This window comes from Typopeltis vanoorti, chromosome 12 (assembly GCF_054136105.1).
Source record: "Typopeltis vanoorti isolate ZY-2024b chromosome 12, IOZ_Tvanoo_1.0, whole genome shotgun sequence".
Taxonomy (NCBI): domain Eukaryota; kingdom Metazoa; phylum Arthropoda; class Arachnida; order Uropygi; family Thelyphonidae; genus Typopeltis; species Typopeltis vanoorti.
In genome coordinates, this window is record NC_143560.1 from 130,719,082 (window position 1) to 130,734,128 (window position 15,047).

General features: G+C 37.5%; 1 protein-coding gene across 1 annotated transcript in view; it reads left to right on the plus strand.

Annotated features, from left to right (window-relative positions):
• The window catches only part of LOC150101229 (MAM and LDL-receptor class A domain-containing protein 1-like), a 196,981-nt gene that overhangs the window by 155,451 nt on the left and 26,483 nt on the right, over positions 1 to 15,047 (plus strand). The window contains exon 9 of the mRNA XM_090402192.1: positions 6,766 to 6,847. Coding sequence (XP_090258318.1) covers positions 6,766 to 6,847 — 82 coding nt within the window. The remainder of the gene's footprint in view (positions 1 to 6,765; positions 6,848 to 15,047) is intronic.

Below are 15,047 nucleotides of genomic sequence, written 5' to 3' on the forward strand. Positions count from 1 at the left end.
TGAGAAACTAAAAGTTCTAAGTAAAAATCTTGCCACAATATGATAGAGATGAGCTGAGACTGTATGATTTTTATAGCTTGTCTTAGAGCAGGTTGTGTAGTGAATGGGGTAGAGTTTGTGGATGTGTGGAATGGATTTGATATGTGGCTCGACTTATACAAGGCAAATGGCTTGCATTTGAATGGATTCAGAGTTAAATGTTTTGAAAAAGTATTGCTCAGTAAGTTTGGAATTGCAGAGTCAGGGATGTTAGACGGTTTACAGGGGTTCAGGTGAGTGTTTTAAGCTCGCATAACCTGGACATGAATGGGATAGTAAATAATGGAAGAATGATCACATAATGCTGAATGTAGCTCTAAGTTCTTGATGTTAATAGGATATTTGACACACAGTGTAAGGAAGTAGTGGAACAAAAGCGCTGGAACCAGGGATAGAGTGATGTCAGGAAGATAGGTAAGTAGGGGAAAACAGAGAGAGAAAGTGTTAGAGGAGAGAGTGAAGGATTAAGGTGAGCAATTGAGGAACAGGGTGGCAAGAGGTGTAATGTATGGGGACTCAATGATCTGTGGTGTACAAGATAGGATGCATGAGGAGTGTTTGCCTGGAGGAATGATAGAAAGTGTGGCTATAGCAATTAAGAGCAGTGAAAGAATGAATAAGATGATTGTGATGGTAGGAACGAAGGATTTGAGAGGCAATGTAAATTGGGCAGCGAGAGATATGAGATTCTTGTTTGAGATGGTACAAAAGAAAGCACAGAGAGGAAAGATAGTGTGCATGTTGCCTTGGTATGATAGTGATAAGCTGAGCAGAAGAGCAGTAATATTGAATAACAATAGCTAGATCTGTCAGAAGAGAGGATTAATATGTGGATGCTTCAACAGCATTTGAAGACAGAAAGGAATTGGATGCAAGAGACCACTTGAATTTTAATGAAGAAAGATGTAAGCATCTGGAGAGATTGCTTCTGAATGAGTCGGTGTATCAATGCAGGGAAACTAGAATGCCCAGGGTGGATAGTAGCAGGGGTGACCTCGTGTGGGAATGGGTACTTGGGAGAAGGTGAATGACATCAGGTAATGCTGAGCCCAGTGAAGTCTAGAGGGGATAATGCTAGATATAGAAATAGTGGCATGTTTATGCTTTATACTAAAGGCATGAGGATCTGGAATAAAGGAGAGGAATTGGTGACGCTGATAGAATCAGCCTGGCCAGAGATTATTGGGATCACTGAGACATGGTTGACAGAAGAGGATATAATAACACGATTACAAGTAGCAGGGTACAACATTTTTCAGCAGGATAGGAAGGGAAAGCATGGTGGTGGAGTACTACTTATGATAAGTGAAGACTTATGTCCTCTAAGAGTGAGGGCTTTGGAAGGCAGTGACACGAATGGTTTTTAAAGCATATGGTGTGAGCTAGAAGTGGCCAAGACAGGATATTTAGTGGGTGTTGCTACAAACCAGAGAGCACAGAGAGTGGGGAGCAGGAGATGTTTAGGCAGTTGATCTCGACAAGTGCAAGCAGAATGATTGTTATGGGAGATTTTGACTACAGCAGTATAAGCTGAGATGAGGAAAATGCATGTAGTAATAAGGGATGGAATTTCTAGAATTCTTGAAGGACAAATGTCTAAGGCAACATGTAATAGAGGGAACAGGAGGTTCAAGAGTTTTGGAATTGGTCATAGCATCAGAAGAGTTGATAATAACTGAATGACATCTCTCCCACCAGTTGGAGAGAGTGACCATGTGGTTTTGACTTGGAAGATGAATAGACATACAGGAGTATCAAATAGATGGGAACGTATGTGGAATTATAATGCAGGTGATTATAATAGTCTTAGATATCAACTTGGGGAAGTTTCATGGAGGGAGGAATTGGAAGAACAGAATATCATTAGTGCTAGGGAAATTGTGAAGTAATATTTGTTAGCAGCAATAGTAAGCTGTATTCCATGAGTGAAGAAGAGGACACAATTTGACGTAAAGTGGATGACAAACAATTTTTAATAGGAACTGCATGTGAAAAAGAAGCTATGCAAGAGATATAAAGAGACAGGTGAAGAACAGATGCATGAAGAATATAAGACACAGGCAAGGAGAGTGACTATTATGGTATGAAAGGCAAAACTAGAATATGAGAAGAGACTGGACCAAAGATCCAAAGAAAATCCTAGGGAATTTTTTAGCTATGAGGCCAGTAGGCAGATAAACGATTGTGCAAGAATAACGTTGTGGGATGGAAATTGGAATAGAGTGACTGATGAAGAGGACATTGTGGAATTGTTCAATGAACACTTTATTGGAGTATTTCATCCTGGAGGAGTAAATTTTAATACTAGCGGGATAGGGCAGGTTCGAGGTTTAGACGTGTAAGAGGAGAGTGTGTTCCAAATACTGAGTACTCTGAATGTCAGTAAAGCTGTGGAACTGGAACATATTTCACCACAAGTTTTGAGAGAATGTGCTAAAGAACTGAGAGCTCCTTTGACCTGGCTTTTCAATGAAAGTCTGGCTATGGGAAAGGTGCCCAGGGAATGGAAGGAAGGTAAGATAGTGCCATTGCATAAGGGGAAGTCTTTAATTATAGGTCAGTTTGTGTGTCATCAATAGTTGTTAAGATCTTTGAGAAATTAATGAGGGACCATATACAGCATTGAGCAGATGAGGGTTATGTTATCTGTGAAAGTCAACATGGATTTTGTTAAGGGGCGCTCTTATTTTAGCAATATGCTAGCCTTTTATAATAAAGTTACAAGAAGAGTAGATGAGGGAAAGGCATATACTGCCATTTTCTTGGATTTAGTGAAGGCATTTGACAGGGTGCCACATGATAAGCTGATATTTAAGTTGCAGCACATGGGTTTGGATGTCGGGTTGGTCAACTGGATTCCAGATTCGCTGTCTGACAGATATCAGAGAATCGTGTATGGTTGGGCAGTTTCATGGAGGCAGAAGGTTACAAGTGGGGTCCCATATGGCTCAGTACTGGGACCTGTATTGTTTAACTTTTATATCAATGAATTGTCAGTGGATTTCAGGGGGATATTCAGTTGTTTGTGGATGATGTGAAGCTGAGAAGGGTTATTAGTAATAGTGTAGATGTGGTAGCCCTGCAAGAGGATTTGATGCAGCAAAATATAATGTCTTGATTTTTGGGACACATTGATAGGACACTTCATACTCTCTTGGAGGAGTTGTACTGGATAAATTAGGGGAGACAGGAGGTTTGAAGTTGATGATTGATAGAAACCTGAAATTCATTGGATATATTGCAAAGGTGGTTAAGGTAACCCAGAGAATTGCTGCAATACTGAAAAGGATGATGACCAACAGAGATAAAAGAGTTATCATTCCATTGTATAACTACCTGATCAGACCACTTAGATTATTCTTCTCAGATTTCGTCTGCAGGATTTGAAGTGGATAAATTAAGTGTGGAAAGGGTACAGAGGTAGATAACAAAGATGGTTTCAGGATTGTGCAATGTTAGTTGTGAGGATCTGCTTAGGGAATGTGGACTGCAGAGTTTGGTGAATAGAAGAAAAGATGATATGATTGAGACTTTTAAACTGTTGAGAGGTGGTTACAGGGTTGACACTGGGCAGTTCTTTCACTTGATTGAACAGTGGGAAGGAGTGATGACAAGTGGCCATCCCTGGAAGTTATGAAAGGCAACTGTGAGGAAGAGGGTAAGGAGTGGTTTCTTTGCATGAAGGGTGGTTGAACTATGAAATGCATTGCCTGATAGAATGGTGAGAGCAAGAATGGTCAATGAGTTTAAGGAGTGGTATGATGGACTTTGTGTTTCCTAAGAGGGTCCTTCCACAATGAGTCTTTTGACTCCATCGTGGCCTGAATAATAATAATGATAATATTATAAACAGTATTGTAGTTTATGCATAATAATGCCCGACTTATCTTTGCTGCAACTTTTGCTGCAAAAATTGTAGCTGAATATAATGTCTTGAGGTTTGGGACACATTGATGGGACACTTCATACTCTCTTGGAGGAGTTGTACTGGATAAATTAAGGGAGACAGGAGGTTTGGGATTGATGATTGATAGAAACCTGAAATTCATTTGACATATTGCGAAGGTGGTTAAGGTAACCCAGAGAATTGCTGCAATACTGAAAAGGATGATGACCAACAGAGATAAAAGAGTTATCATTCCTTTGTATAACTACCTGATGAGACCACTTAGATTATTCTTCTCAGATTTCGTTCCCAGGATTTGAAGTGGATAAATTAACTATGGAAAGGGTACAGAGGCAGATAACAAAGATGGTTTCAGGATTGTGCAATGTTATTTGTGAGGATCTGCTTAGGGAATGTGGACTGCTGAGTTTGGTGAACAGAACGAGAGGTGATATGATTGAGACTTTTAAACTGATGGTTGACACTGGGGAGTTCTTTCACTTGGTTGAACAGCGGGAAGGAGCGATGACAAGAGGCCATTCCTGGAAGTTACGCAAAGAAGCTGTGAGCAAGAGGGTAAGGAGTGGTTTCTTTGCATGGAGAGTGGTTGAACTATGAAATTCATTGCCTGATAGAATGGTGAGAGCGAGAATGGTCAATGAGTTTAAGGAGTGTATGATAGACTTTGTGTTTCCTAGGAGGGCCCTCCCACAATGAGTCTTTTGACTCCATCGGGGCCTGAATATAATGATAATATTAAAAAGAGTATTGTAGTTTATGCATAATAATGCCCGACTTATATGGAATAAGGGTGTGAGGAGATTTTTGCCATTGGCTAGTTTACCTTTGCTAATAGTTGAAGGCATTAATGGGACTCGGTTGATGAAGGATGATATAGTCATTGGGATAGAATGCAAGAGACATAATATCTTCAGAGAGGGCAGAGATAATAGAATGGGGGAGGGTTTTCGTAACTGAATTCTGAAAGAGTTAGAAGTAAATTACTAGGATATGGATGCTGATGGCAGTAATCTTACTCTCTTTTACCTCTCTGAAGTTGATGAACTGCAAGTCTTTAATTAAACAGTCACTACTATAAATTGAATACTTATCATAAAATCTATTACTCTTACACTTTTCTATACAAATAAGGTAAGATGTGATAGGCATTATGGTCATAGAGTGTTTAGCTTTGACCTCTTGTTGTTAGTCTGGTGAGTTGATTGAGACACAGAAAAATTATATATTTACAGTAACCCCCTCCTATAATGCAGATGTTAGGTTCCACAGAAATGCCGCATTATATAAATCGCATTATGTGAGACTCAATCACATAGAAAACATAGGCATATGTTCCGAAATCATTTTTCTTTTTAATTATATAAAGAACATTGGCATATCCGACAAAAATATATTTTTCTTTAATTCAGGTAATTCATGTAATTTAAGAAAAAATATAAACTATGAAACAAATATAATAAATTTAGTTTAATCATTTATCCAAGTGTGAACAAACAAAGCTTACGCCTGAAAATATCTTCAGGACTGCGTATAATTTGTAATTTTTATAATTTTCTACTATGTATTTGTTTCAATATGAAACAAAAACATAGTAGAAAATTATAAAAATTACAAATTGCACATAAACTTCATTGCACATAATGCATAAATGATTTAGGCAAAATAAAATAAAGTGCATATTTTAATCGTCATCATTGTCTTCAAAACTAACATTAAGTAGAAGTTCTTTATTTACGGGTGGCCGGGCATCGTCATCAATTGAAAACTCTTGGACATCATTTGTATAATTTTTATTGCATACTTCGGCTGGTTTAGTTATCAAGAAATTAGTAATAAGACCTTGCTTACCGCTATGATGCAATTTTTTATTAAGTTCATAATACGTAGTTAAAGAAATATCCAATTTTCTCGTGAAGTTTCTGCAGCGCTCCATTAAGGGATCGTTATCCTTAAAATAACTTCCTAACATTCTTGCCAGGTCCAATCCTTCTGCTAATTTCTTTAAACTGAATTCTTTAACAAATTCATCACAATCAGAATCTTCAGCAGAACTTTCCCTGCCATTTGGTTTGACAATATCTGTTAACTGTACCAGTTCCTCCTCATTTAAGCCTATTTCCCTATCAATTAATTCACTAATTTCATTTTCAACCATATCACACAATCCCTCTAAGTGCCCATTACTAAAAAAATTAATTTTTTACATAAAAAAAGCACTACATATTAATTATGTATATAACTCACCAGAAAATAAAGTGCTCAGCTTGAGATTAACACACATGATTTTTAATGCGTTTCCCAGCAAAAAACGAAGACAATTTTCAACCATAAACATTTTATACGGTAAACAGTTAACATACATGCTTGCTAAAGGGTATTTCCCTTAATATAAATTTGCTACTTATAACTACATGACGATATGGGAAGATGATGCAAATTTAAAGAAGATAAAATTTGATTTTTAAGTCACGTGGTGAAAAATATATAAAAAGATAAAAGGTTACTACAATTTGTAGACTGTTATATCAAAACTGCATTGAACATGTACCTCGTTGAACAAGGGTTACTACAATTTGTAGACCACATTATATCGAAACTGCATTGTATGAGTACTGCATTATACGAGGGTTACTTGTACTCTAATTTTGCCTTGCAGTATCCTAATACTGCAAGGCACTATAATTTTTTTTAGTTTAACTATATTATGTTCACCAATTTTTTGCTAATTCTTCATGTTTTCAATTTTGAAGAAATTAATTTGAAATTTTTGATATATTTCATAAAATTAAAATTCTGCTTTTTTGTTGTTGTTTTAACAGATTTATATTCGTGGTACAGTGAAAAAGGGAACTGTTGCAATAGATGACCTCAGTGGTTTATTCGATGCTTGTCCAGCAACTAGTATGAAAATATTATTTTTATTTTCCCATTAATTTTTTTTTTTTAAATTATTTCTTATGATTTATCTGAGATATATTCTTCCTAGTATTTGTGGCTAATGATAAAATGTATCATTTGGTACATTTTATCATTAGAAAAGCAATATGAGATATTAAGTGAACTTCATTATTATTTTGATGGAATTAATGTGATGGTAAGTAGCCCTTTTGTAGACCTTTGTAAGAATATGTTGATTATTAGCTAAGAACAAGAGTTAAATCAGTAGCACAAACATTCAAAATAATAGCAAAATCACATCACAACCAAGAGGCTTTAATATTCCACTTAGGCATATTCCTCTGATCTTTGTCTTTTAATAAAAAAAATAAAATAAAAAAAAATAAAAAAAAAACGAACAGGAGTGTTGTTGTATTGTTTTCCATATATCTCTTGCTCACTTACAGTCAATTCTCCTCCTCATCATCATTGACTGCTTTCACATTCTCCATGATGTCACATTCACAAGAATGAAAGACCTTTATGAACTGCTCTTTTTTTTTTTCATGCAGAGTTGTGAATGATTGGAATGCCTTGCCTGAGAGTGTGGTGTCTGCAAGGAGTTTGAATGTGTTCAAACCATGGTATGTTGAGCTGTGTGTGTGATAAAAGGACCTCCCAGATGAGTCTTTGACTCCATGAGGTCTTGGGGTAATAATAATAATAATAACCTCTGCAGCAGTTATTCTCATAACATTTTCTCCAATCAATGTCATGCTTCCATAATCTTGTTTTTTTTGACTTAATTAATTAATGACTTAATTAACTCATTGTTGCTCTTCACACTTCACTTTTGCTACCCTTACCAACCAAGTCACCCTTATTGCCTGTTCTCTGTAATACTCATGGTATTGATTATTATCACTCCTCTTATGATTCAACTTTCAGGGAGAAAGAAATTTATGTGAAATTATGTGGATGGCAGACTTCACAGGAGAGATGTCAGCAGTGCATGAGGCTAATGAGGAAATATTTATCAGCAGCAATGGCAAATGGCATTCCTCATGCGAAAAAGATAAAATGATTTCATATAAAGTTGGATAACTAACGAAATCAAACAGGAAGAACTGCAGATGAAAAATAAGTTGTGAAAAAAGTATATAGAGAGAGGTTCATATGGTATTTAAGACTCATACCAACTAATCGACTAGTACAGTAAGGAAGACAAAGGTAAACTTTAGAAATCCATAAGGAAGTAGGACTAGAAGGGATTTTAATATATTTTCGGAGGATGTGCTAAAGGAACGTACAGATTGATTGACCTAGCTATTCTGTGAGATTCTAGCTACTGAGAAAGTGTCTGTTGAGTGGAAGGAGGGTAGGTTAGCACTATTGCACAAGGGTGGTGGTAGAATGATGGCATTAAACTATAGATCAGTTTGTATTTGTTCTGTATTTGTTAGTATTATTATTATTAACATATGACCTCCATGGAGTCAGAAACTCATTGTGGGAATTACATACTATTGCAAACAATGCTTATCCAACCATGCTTTAGACTAGTTCAATGTATCTACATTCACAACACACTCAGGCAATGCATTCCACTCACCAACCACTCTCCATGCAAGGAACCTTCTCCTCACCGATCCAACTCAGAAGTCTATTATCCAATTCCATGTGTTTCAATTTATCCAACAGCATGTGGCAGTCTATCAAAAGTTTTGCAAAATCCAAGTACACTGCTGCATATCCATCTTCCCTGTCTTAGGTATTTGTCACTTTGTTATAGTACATAAATCAGTCAGTAAAACAAGATCTCCCTTTAACAAACCCATGCTGATAACCACAGAGAATAGTGTCATCACCAATCCATTTCTGTTTCCCCAATTTCTACAGTACCTTCACAATTACAGATATAGAGATTGGCCTGTAATTTGATGCTACGGCCTTAACACTACCTTTATGCAGTGAAATAAATTTATCCTTCTTCCACTCCCTTGGAATCTGTGCTGTTGCAAGACTCTTATTAAACAGGCATGCCAGTTCTATTGCCAATTCCTGGAACATTCCCTTAAGATGTGTGATTATATGTCATCAAATCCTTTCGCCTTATTGACATCAAGTTTATATATTTCCTCAAATACCTACTGCTCACTCAATATTAAGCCATCCTCTCCTATGTCCTCTACACTTAAGTTCCTCATGGTTCCACCCTGATCAGGAAGAAAAACTCTTATAAATTGAACACTGAATATCTCAGCAATATCTTCTGCAGGAGTTACCAGTCTACCACTTTCCTCCATTAACATCATCTTACAGTGATCATGATTCCTTCTACTTGCCACATATCAAAAAAAAAAATTCTCTAGGGTTTTCTTCAAACAATTTGCCAATTTCTCCTCATACTGCACTTTTGTTTTCCTTACTAACTGAGTCACTCTCCTGGCTTGTACTTTATACTCTTCATGTAACTGATTATTACTGTTATTCATTATACTTCCCACAAAGAACCTTCTTTTTTTAGATTTAATGCTTAAGCTCCACATTCATCCATTTTACACCTAGCTTGCTCAGCCATTTGGTCTCCAGTATACATTCATATACATTCACACACTGATGCTGTTATGTATTTCTTTGTCAGTTCCCATGCAGCATTTATTTCCCCAAAGCTTACCATAATCACCAGCTGTATAATTCCACATATATTTTCTCACAAAAGTCTGTATATAGCTAGCCATCATGTTATTGATCACTTTACATTCACTTGCACCAACTGAAGAAAGTGTGAAATCACTCTGACAATTATATCCTTTGATGAAATGATCATATCCCGAACTCTAGGTACTAACTTTGCCTACTTCATGTGCTATCTCAGGTAGTTATCTCTCAAGAAATTGATTTTCTTCATTCCCAAATGCTATCTCATCATTCCAATCTATACTGCCATAATTAAAAACACCCATAATAATTACCCTACCTTTCTCACTACTCCAAGTTGTTTATACTTTTCTTCATCACCACCCTCCACTTTCTGTAACAATATCCAACTAAATATATCTTCCTGTCAATCTCTATGTTACACCACACTGCTTCATAACAATTTCCACTATTTTGCTCATTTATTTCTACCCGATGTAGACAATTCCCCTGCTATCATCAGCATCACTCTCCCTCCCTTCTTGTCCTTGATATCCTCACAAAAATAACACTACCCTTCCATTTCTATTCCTGTTAGAATATCATCTTCACTCAACCATGTTTCAATTATTCCAATGATGTGGGGCAGATAAACTCAATCAGTAAAACCATTTCATCTCCCTAATTTGTGATATTTCTGGTCTTTGTTAACAAACGCAGTAATTCATTTTTAGGTCTATAACCTGTCCTATCCAAGACACTTGTTAATTGTGATTTCCCCACCACACTTGCCCAATCACCGCTTACCACATATATCTTCTCAATCTCAACTTCCCCATCCACATTGCAATATACCCCATTTTTATACACTGAAGAGACAGCAGTGCTTGGCAGTGGAAACAGTAGTGGTGAAAAAGGGAGAGAGAAAGGGAATACAAGAGGAACAGGGAAACAGGGGGGGGGTGCTCAGGTGGACAGGGAGACATAGCATAGAGAGAGTGAATGTTGAAAGTGGCAGTGAATGTGTGTATGAAGATGGAGAGTATATTGCAATGTGGGTGGAGAAGTGGAGATTGAGGAGGTTTATGTGGTAAGCAGTGATAAAGGTCATTTGGCAGGTGTAGTGGGAAATCCCAACCAACATATGGCTTGGATAGCACTGGCTATAGACTTAAAAATGAACTGTTCTGTTTGTTTACAAATGCCAGAAGTATCAGAAATAAAAGGGATGAAATAGTTTCAGTGATTGAGTTTATTCGTCCCTAAATCATTGGAATAAGTGAAACATGGTTAAATGAAGATGATATCGTAACGGGAATAGAAATGGAAGGACAGAAAGGGCAGGAAGGAAGGGGGGAGTGCTGCTAATGATACCAGGGGAATTAAGTCCACATAAGGTAGACACGAAAAAGGGAAATAGTTCAATGGCTAAGAGGCAGTGTGTTGTAACATGCAGGGTGAGAGAAAGACATATTCAGTTGGATGTTGCTATAAGCCTGGAAATGTGGAAGGTGGCGATGAAGAAATGTATAAACAACTTGGATTAGTGAACGAAGGAAGGGTAATTATTATGGATGATTTTAATTATGGTGGTATAGATGTGAACGAAGAGATAGCATTTGGGAATAAGGAAAGTAAATTTCTAGAGTTCTTGAGAGATAACTATCTCACGCAGCATGTAAAGAAAGGTACGCGAGGATCAAGAGTTCTAGATCTGATCATTTCATCAGAGGATGTAATTGTTAGAAGGGTTTCACATTTTCCTCCAGTTGGTGACAGTGATCATGAAGTAATCACCTGTGTTGTGGCTAGTCATATGCAGGCTTTTGCGAGGAAAGGATATATGTGGAATTATAAAGCTGGTGATTATGACAAGCTTAGGAGACAACTTTGAGCTATAACATGAAATGAGGAGTTGAGTGGTAAGGAAATAAATGTTGCATGGGAACTTACAAAGAAATACATAACATCATCAATGTATGAATGTATCCCAAGGGCCAAAAGGCTGAATAAGGTTGGTGTAAAATGGATGAAAATGGATGAATGGATGAACCTTAAGCATGAAATCTAGAAAAAGAAAGTATTTTGCAGGAAGTATGAGATTAATAATTCAGGTGTAGTGGGGAAATCAGGCTAAGAAAAACCCTAGAGAGTTTTTTAGTTATGTGGCAAGTAAAAAGAAGAATGATCATGGAAAGATGAAGTTAAGGGATGAAAGTGGTAGAATGGTAACTTCTGCAGAAGACATTGTAGAGGTATTCAGTGATCAATTTATAAGTGTGTTTCATCCTGATCAAGGTGGAATCATGAGGAACTTAAGTGTAGAGGACATAGGAGAGGATGACTTAATATTGAGTGAGCAGTAGGTATTTGAGGAAATAAATAACCTTGATGTTAATAAGGCGATAGGATTTGACGAAATATCACCATGCATCTTAAGAGAATGTTCCAGAGAACTGGCAGTAGCATTGGCATGCCTGTTTAACAGGAATTTTGCAACAGCACAGATTACAAGGGAGTGGAAGGAGTGTAAAATTGTTCCACTTCATAAAGGCGGTGATAAGGCTGTAGCTTCAAATTATAGACCAGTCTGTATATCTGGAGTTGTAGTGAAGGTCCTGGAGAGATTGGTGAGAAGTAGGATACAGAAATGGGTTGATAACAGCTGTATGCTTTGTGGTTATCAGCTTGGGTTTGTTAAGAGGAGATCATGTTTCACTAACTTACTTATATACTATAACAAGGTGACAAATACCTTGGACAGAGGAGATGCATATACGGTGTATACTTGGATTTTGCAAAGGCTTTTGATAAACTGCCATATGACAAGCTCGTAAATAAATTGTAACAGATGGGATTGGATAACAGACTTCTATGTTGGATCAGTGACTGGCTTTCAGATAGGCATCAGCAAGTTGTATATGGAGGTGCAGTATCTCAAAAGAGAAAGGTCACCAGTGGTGTGCCACAGGGGTCAATTTTGGGGCCATTATTGTTCAGTTTGTATGTTAATGATATTGGGTTGGGTTTAACTAGTGACATCCAGCTGTTTGCAGATGATGCAAAACTGAGGAGAGCATGCAGAGTCAAGTGGATGTTAATGCCTTACAAGAGGACTTGAATAGATTGCATGAATAGGCAGGTAAGTGGAACTATCAGTTCAATGTTGCCAAGTGTAAGGTTTGAGATTTGGTAAGCAACGATGGGATGTAAAGTATACACTTGGTGAGGAAACTTTAACAGAAATAGAGGAGACGAGAGATCTAGGAGTGATGGTTTACAAGGACCTGAAATTTAGGGGCCACATTGCACAAGTTGTGAAGACATCACATCGAATAATGGCAATGATACGGAGAACCCTGACATGCAGAAATAGAGAGGTTATGATTCCATTGTATAAGGCCTTGATCAGGCATCATATGGATTATTGTGCACAAATTTGGTCACCGGGATTTCATGGTGACAAGGACATGTTGGAAAGGGTATAGAGAAGATTCACAAAGGTAGTCAGTGGTCTTTGGAATGTGGAGTACGAGGACAGATTGAGAGAATGTAAGTTGCAGAGCCTCGTGAATAGGAGGAAGGGGGGGGTGATATTATTGAGACATATAAACTGGTCAGAGGTTGTTATCAGGTAGACATGGAAGAGATTTTTCATAGAATTGGAAAGGGGAGTAGAACAAGAAGCTATTGTTGGGAACCGTATAAAGGAGGGTGTGAGAAAATGAGTGAGAAGAAGGTTCTTTGCATGGAGGGTGGCTGGTGAGCAGAATGCATTGCCTGAGTGTGTTATGGATGGACACATTGAATCAGTTAAAGACCCGGTTGGATGAATATTGTATGCAATAGGAAGTACCTCCCACGATGAGTCTCTGACTCCACGGATGTCGGATTTGATGATAATAATAATAATTCACTGTCACTTTCAACATCTACTCTCCCTATTCACCTAAGCTTCCCCTATTTCTCTTTTCCTCTTGCATTCCTATTCTCTCTTCTTATTTCACGCCACTACTGTTTCCACTACCAAGCACTGCTGTTTCTTCGATACCACTCTCCTGATTTTTCCCTTCATCTCTTTCTTCTGGTCTCTTGCACATATCATACGCTGTACTTCCACCTAGCAACACTTTCTCCAGTTCACTCAATCCAAAGCCATTCAAATGCAACTGATCTTGTCTTTATAATTTCATTCTTCCCTCAAATACATGACATACATCCATAAACTGTACTCTCTTCTCCTCACGGAACTCCTGTAGCATACCATTCATGATTTTGGCTGTCCATCTCACCTCATTATTGTCATACCTCTGCAACACATGATAAGCTTTCACTACTACACTTATCTTTCACTCTTCTCAATAGCCTCCTTATATTCAATCTCATATCTTCCATATGTCCACTTAGATCATTTGTTCTCACAATCATGACTAACCTTCTTGCTTGTTTCTTCCTCGTGTCTAATGCCTTAATTATCCTCCTCGTTCTCTGCAGAGCTTATGGATACTCCCTGTAACTAACTTTCAGTAACTCTCTCAATTATGGTTATTCAAGAATTTGTAAAGGCTCATATACAAAATTGGGTGGATGAGGTTAACATTATCTGTGAAAGTCAGAATCAATGTTTTAAAGGGCACTCTTGTTTCAGTAATCTGCTTGCCTTTTATAATAAAATGACAAGAGCGATTGATGAAGGAAAGACAAATACTGTTTTTTTTTGGATTTTGTGAAGGTATTTGATAGGGTGATACATGATAAAGTAAAGAGGCAGATAACTAAAATGATATCAAAACTACAATGTTAGTTATGAGAATTATCTAAGGGCATGCAAACTGCACAGTTTGGTGGACAGAAGATGAAGGGGTGACACAACTGAGATATCTATTCAGTTGAGAGGTATTTACAGGATTGACTAAAGGAGGAGGAAAAGAGACTTTTTTTGTTTTGTATGGATGGTGATTGGACAATGGAATACATTACCTGAAAGAGTTATAAATGTGGATGGTGACTAGGTTAAAAGAGTGGTAAGATAGACTTGTATTGACTAGATCTGCCTCCCATGATCAGTCTTATGATACCATGGAGGTCAGGAATAACAATAATAAGAATTATTATTATTATTAACATTTGACCTCCAGCGAGTAAGAGACTCATCGTGGAAGGTCACATCATCACACATAATGCTCATCCAGCACACACTATTGCACACAATGCTCATCCAACACACACTATTGCACACAATGCTCATCCAACCGTGCCTTAAATTGATTCACCGTGTCTATACCCACAACATACTCAGGCAATGCATTCCACTCACCAACCACCCTCCATGCAAAGACCCTACTTCTCACTACTCTGTTCACACCCAACTTATACAATTTCCAGTGATGGCACCTCGTTCTATTCCACTCTCCCATTCTATGAAAAATTTTTTCCATGTCGACCCAATAACAACCCCTCAGTTTCAGGTCCTTGTCCACCATCACTCCTAGATCTCTCATCTCCTCTACTTCCATTAAAGTTTCCCCACCAATCGTATACTTTGCATCTCATGCTTGCCAAATCTCAAAACCTTACACTTGGC